The 4923-nt window shown below is 39.7% G+C and overlaps 1 protein-coding gene across 2 annotated transcripts; it reads left to right on the top strand.

Moving 5' to 3' along the window:
- Positions 1-165: 165 nt before the first annotated feature.
- Positions 166-3780, top strand: ctsh (cathepsin H). Of its 2 annotated transcripts, none has more exons than XM_062388206.1 (12): positions 166-258; positions 815-846; positions 961-1066; positions 1187-1257; positions 1363-1467; positions 2002-2088; positions 2198-2253; positions 2405-2486; positions 2577-2645; positions 2768-2874; positions 3144-3272; positions 3359-3780. In XM_062388206.1, the coding sequence occupies exons 1-12, from the start codon at positions 168-170 to the stop codon at positions 3432-3434; spliced, it is 1011 nt and encodes a 336-aa protein (XP_062244190.1). In that variant the 5' UTR covers positions 166-167; the 3' UTR covers positions 3435-3780. The 2 variants fall into 2 exon arrangements, with proteins under 2 accessions (XP_062244190.1, XP_062244198.1); XM_062388214.1 differs by having other exon boundaries at positions 168-258; positions 818-846.
- Positions 3781-4923: the final 1143 nt, after the last annotated feature.

Genomic DNA, 4923 nt, shown 5'->3' with positions numbered 1-4923 from the left:
GGCTGCCGTGTGTTTGTCTCATGCTGTATAAGCCCAGGAGCTTTGTGGCTCTGGATGTGCAGGGGGGGGGGGGGGGGGGTCATAGGGGTTTCAGAGGAAGGGGGTGTTGAGGGGAAGTTGTGTAAAGAGAAGTGGAGTCATGTGACGCTCTCTTAACTTCTCTGAGCATGCAGAGGGAAAGTATGGCTCTCACTTCTGTTTGGTTCCTCTGCACCATTTTTACTCTTGTGCATTTAACACCATTGATTGTACTCGAAGGTAAGTTAACACTCGTGAAGTGTGTTGATTGTTTTATATTCATTTGTTCTTGTTAAATCCAAAATGTCACAGACAGTTAAAGGAGGTCAGTTCAAAGTTGTGTAGTTTCTTGTTTCCAGCACTAACAGATGTCAGGATATTAATAGCTGCAACAATAGGTGTGCGTGTGTGTCTGTGTGTGTGAGACAGAGCATGTGTGTGCGTGTGTTCCAGATTATTTATTTTGTGGAGACCAGATTCTGTTTATTCTTGTCTTCCTTATTGAGACTAAATCAAGTCCCCATAACATCAATCAGTGTGTGTGTGTATTATCTCATTATCTCTTAATATATTAAATTCCTATTCTAAAAACAGAGCATTTTATAATACATCCCCTGATTTGTAGAACACGCAAAAATAATTGTCATTAAATGAAGATTGCGCAGTACCAGTACTGAGGTGTACTCAGTGAATATATACATTATATAACTCTACTGTAGATAATAACAACTTCAGGGCAAAATGTGGATTATTAGGCAGCTTCATTCACTATTGGCTTCATTCTGTGTCCTGTCAGAAGAACATCGATTCAAACAGTGGATGTTTCAGGTGAAGTTATTTCAAATTCCCACTAAACACTCTTAATAAATCTGTTTATTTTGGAATGTTTCCACAACAGCTTATTCCTTCCTTGTTATGTTGTTACTTCTTTTCGACATGCAGCACGGCAGAGGTTTCGACACTGAGGAGTTCTACCAACGGCTCCAGATATTCACAGAGAATAAGAGAATAATTGATCGTCATAATGCTGGGAATCACTCCTTCACAAGTACAGTACAGTTCTCATAATGTCTCATAATGTCTATGCTGCACAAACTAACACCACAAAAAGGAACTGCTTATTTTACAATGACGTGTGTTATAACAGGCTGTTTATTTTCTAATGTAGTGGGCCTGAACCAATTCTCAGACATGACATTTGAGGAGTTTAGGAAGTTCTTCCTTCTGACACAGCCACAGGTATAAAATATGTAATCACATTTTATTGTATGCAGCCTGAAGTTTTACGGTATGTTTTTTTTATGGATTTCCATTAAAAAAAGTTATGCCTCTGGTCTCTTGAAGAACTGCTCAGCCACTAAAGGGAGTCGCGTCAGCAGGACGGGTCCTAACCCTGAGTCTGTCGACTGGAGAGTGAAAGGCAACTATGTGACTCCCGTGAAGAATCAGGTATCAAGATGATCACATGATGTTTCTGAACAGGCAAATAAAAAGAACCACCGCAACATAGAGAGGGAAACAGAAAGTTAGGAAGCTCAGAACATTAATCAGGGAAGTTACTACTAATCTTCATCTCCCTCTTTGTCAGTTATAATATAAACTTGGTCAGATTGGTCAGTGTAATTAAATCATTAACTCTATAGCATGTTTTATAATGCTCACTTGACGGACAAGCTTGTCTCATGTATGATCTCATGTCAGTTTGTTATGAAGCATAATGTCTGTGACACACAGGATGGAAACACTTTGCTTTAACAGTGGGTAGGCTACAGAAAAAAAGTAATTTCCCATTAGGTACAGTATATTTATCAAAAAATGTATAATATGCCAATAAGTGAGTAAATAGACAACATTCAATGATTAAATTATAGCGATGGCAGCAGAAAAACGATGGTAGAGGGTATTTTTAACTCTAACTCGTTCAGTTGTTCAGCTATGTGTGTGTGTGTGTGTGTGTGTGTGTGTGTGTGTGTGTGTGTGTAGGGTCACTGTGGAAGCTGCTGGAGCTTCTCTACCACTGGTTGTTTGGAGTCAGTGAACGCTATCGCCACCGGGAAGCTGATACCTCTGGTGAAAACTGAATATTTCTCATTAACACTCAATTCAGTCGTCTAATGATGATTTTTTATTTATAACCTTTGTATAGAAACATAAAATAGTTCTTTTATCTCCATTTCAGTCTGAGCAGCAGTTGATAGACTGTGCCCAAGACTTCAACAATCATGGATGCATGGGGTAAGTTAGATGTTAGCAGGTTTTACACTAAGAGCAACAATTTACATATAAGACATTATAACTTATAAGAATGATTCTGTATAAGATTTTGACCGGTGGCACAAACTGATGGCTCTTCAGAGAAATAACAAAACCACCTGGTTTATTTCAGTGGCCTCCCCAGTCAGGCGTTTGAATACATCCGATACAGTAAAGGTCTCATGGCCGAGGAGGACTATCCCTACACAGGCCATGTATTCACTTTTCTAGAGGAAAGTCTTATTTAAATTTGTCTTTCTTTTTTTGAACTATTGATAAATACATTTCGTACTTCCTGTTTTTAGGATGACATCTGCCAATTTGATCCTGCACGTGCAGCTGCTTTTGTCCAGGACGTTGTCAACATAACAAGTGTGAGTTCAGATGTGAACCTACATTGTGTGAAACACTGTACAAGAGTCCACTGAGTGATCACTGTTACCACATCTTACTGTTCAACCGTATGTTAAAACCCTGCATGTCTGTCCATCCACAGTATGATGAAAAAGCCATGGTTGATGCTGTGGCCTGGCTCAACCCTGTGACCTTCAGCTTTGATGTCACGAGGGATTTTATGCACTACAAAGACGGAGTCTATTCCAGGTGAGACGAGGAGAAACATTCACTTCAACTGATAGTCCTCTCTACACTCAGAACACCGTGAAATCAAATCAAGGTGCAATGTTTTGGAACTGAGGGAGACAAAATGAAAAACGTTTTTTGATTGTTTACATTTGATTAATTTGGGCTGAGCTCTGTTTCATGAAGATATCTACAAGACAAATGTTTGCACAGGCAGGATGAAACATGCAACTGAGGGAGAAGAAGACATGGATTATATTGATCTAAAAGCGTGTGTGTTGTCTGTCTAGTACCCAGTGTAAGGACACGCCAGACTGGGTGAATCATGCCGTCCTGGCTGTGGGATACGGCTCTGAGGAGAACAGCACGCCTTATTGGATTGTGAAGAACTCTTGGGGCACAGACTGGGGAAAGGACGGGTAAATATAGTGTTTGTGTGTATTTCATTGTGCTGACTGGTTATTGCTTTCCAGGACAATGAAGACCTTATTTTTTATTCCATCAGATATTTTTTGATCGAGCGAGGACGAAACATGTGTGGACTGGCTGCGTGCTCCTCCTACCCTCTGCCCTCAGTCTGAGGAAAGATGGAAACAAAGTGGAGGAGTACAGAAACAACATTAATAGAGTCCACGTGAAAGGAAGTTCGTTGATTGTTATACTTTTACTTTTTATACTTATGTGTTTTTGAATGTATCCTGAAGAATTGACAGAAACTTAGGACACAACACAGAAGAGAAAAGGTCAAGTCAATTGCAAGAGGACAGAAATCCGTCACGCTCAGGTGGTCTGTTTCACAAAGATCAATCTGATTTCCACACAACACTGATATGAATGGTAGAAAGAGTATAGGGATGGTCCCTATTGACATTTGTGTTCTCTCTGGGTTACTTTGTTTCTCACACACATTAAAGATTTGTTCTCTCATGTTGCGTGCTTCCTGTTGATGTTACATTACAATGTATTTGTGTTGGCAAGAAGATTCAGTGCTGTAAATCGCTCATGGAGAAAAGGTCAAACAAGGTCAGATTAACAATAATGGAAAAAGATTTCATATTAACAGTATAGCACATCAAGATAAACTCCTACGGAATCAAAGAACTAACCAATCACTTCACTATCACTACAGTGCTAGCTCACATAGCTCCATCCCTTTTACAACTACTGGTAAAATAACGACAGCAAAGTGACAGCTGCTCCTTAAACACAAGATTGTAGTTATTATCATTATTTGACTGCTGCTTAATAAAATCTGGAAACCTACCATTTCAGTTACTTATATACTTACAAAGGCTTATTTTATGATCGTTGGACAATGACAGCGTATTGGTGATCTGAACAAAATAAAGTCTCAACGTGAGCAAACTGTTAAAACACATCTCACAAATTAAGCCACAAATTGTTTAAAAAAAATATACAAGGCTTCTAACAGGGCGGCATCGTAGACTTTATACAGAGATGGACTTCATGACAGCTGCTAAAAGTGAAGCCAAATCACCTTGATAGCCTCCTAGTGGCTGACTGCAGTACATGCCATGAACCCCACCTCATCCATGTTAGTGGGACATGGACTAAAGTTAGTGGGACATGGACTAAAGTAAAAAGTCATCAAACATCAATAAGATTTAAGGTCGATCTTATCAAACTGTAGTGTGTTCAACTGCTCATTTCCCCCTGTAAGTTTGGTTTAAATTAGGGTTGGGTACCGGAAATCCACCATTCTCTACTTGGCCGTTACCTACCACCGATTTCGTGTCATTCTGTATTCTTTCGTGGTGGGGAGGCTTGTGTGCCTCCGTGACCCTGAAGACTATCCCGGCGGGGGTTATACCCCTGGCAGGTACTACCAAGCCAGTCCGTTTTCAGGTTAGTGGCCAGCTAAAAGATGCCTTACCATCACCCATTGGCAGTGATTGGATGAAGATTGGGCCGATGTATTTGTTATACATATGAATGGTGTTTCTGCCTATGCAAATTAGGAAATATTCAATAAATGTGGAGTTCATATTCAAATTCATTTCAATAGAAACTTGTAATATAAAAAAGTTACCTTTCATGTATTCATGTAAA

This window comes from Platichthys flesus, chromosome 1 (genome assembly GCF_949316205.1).
Source record: "Platichthys flesus chromosome 1, fPlaFle2.1, whole genome shotgun sequence".
In the NCBI taxonomy this organism is placed as follows: Eukaryota; Metazoa; Chordata; class Actinopteri; order Pleuronectiformes; family Pleuronectidae; genus Platichthys; species Platichthys flesus.
The sequence above is the reverse complement of the archived record's forward strand: the minus strand, read 5'-3'. Positions and strand labels throughout refer to the sequence as shown.

Coding starts and splice junctions, on each gene's coding strand:
- ctsh (XM_062388206.1), top strand. CDS start 168: ATGCAGAGGGAAAGTATGGCTCTCACTTCTGTTTGGTTCCTCTGCACC. Junction 1,067..1,186: donor TGGGAATCACTCCTTCACAA/GTACAGTACAGT, acceptor TTTCTAATGTAG/TGGGCCTGAACCAATTCTCA. Junction 3,273..3,358: donor ACAGACTGGGGAAAGGACGG/GTAAATATAGTG, acceptor TTATTCCATCAG/ATATTTTTTGATCGAGCGAG.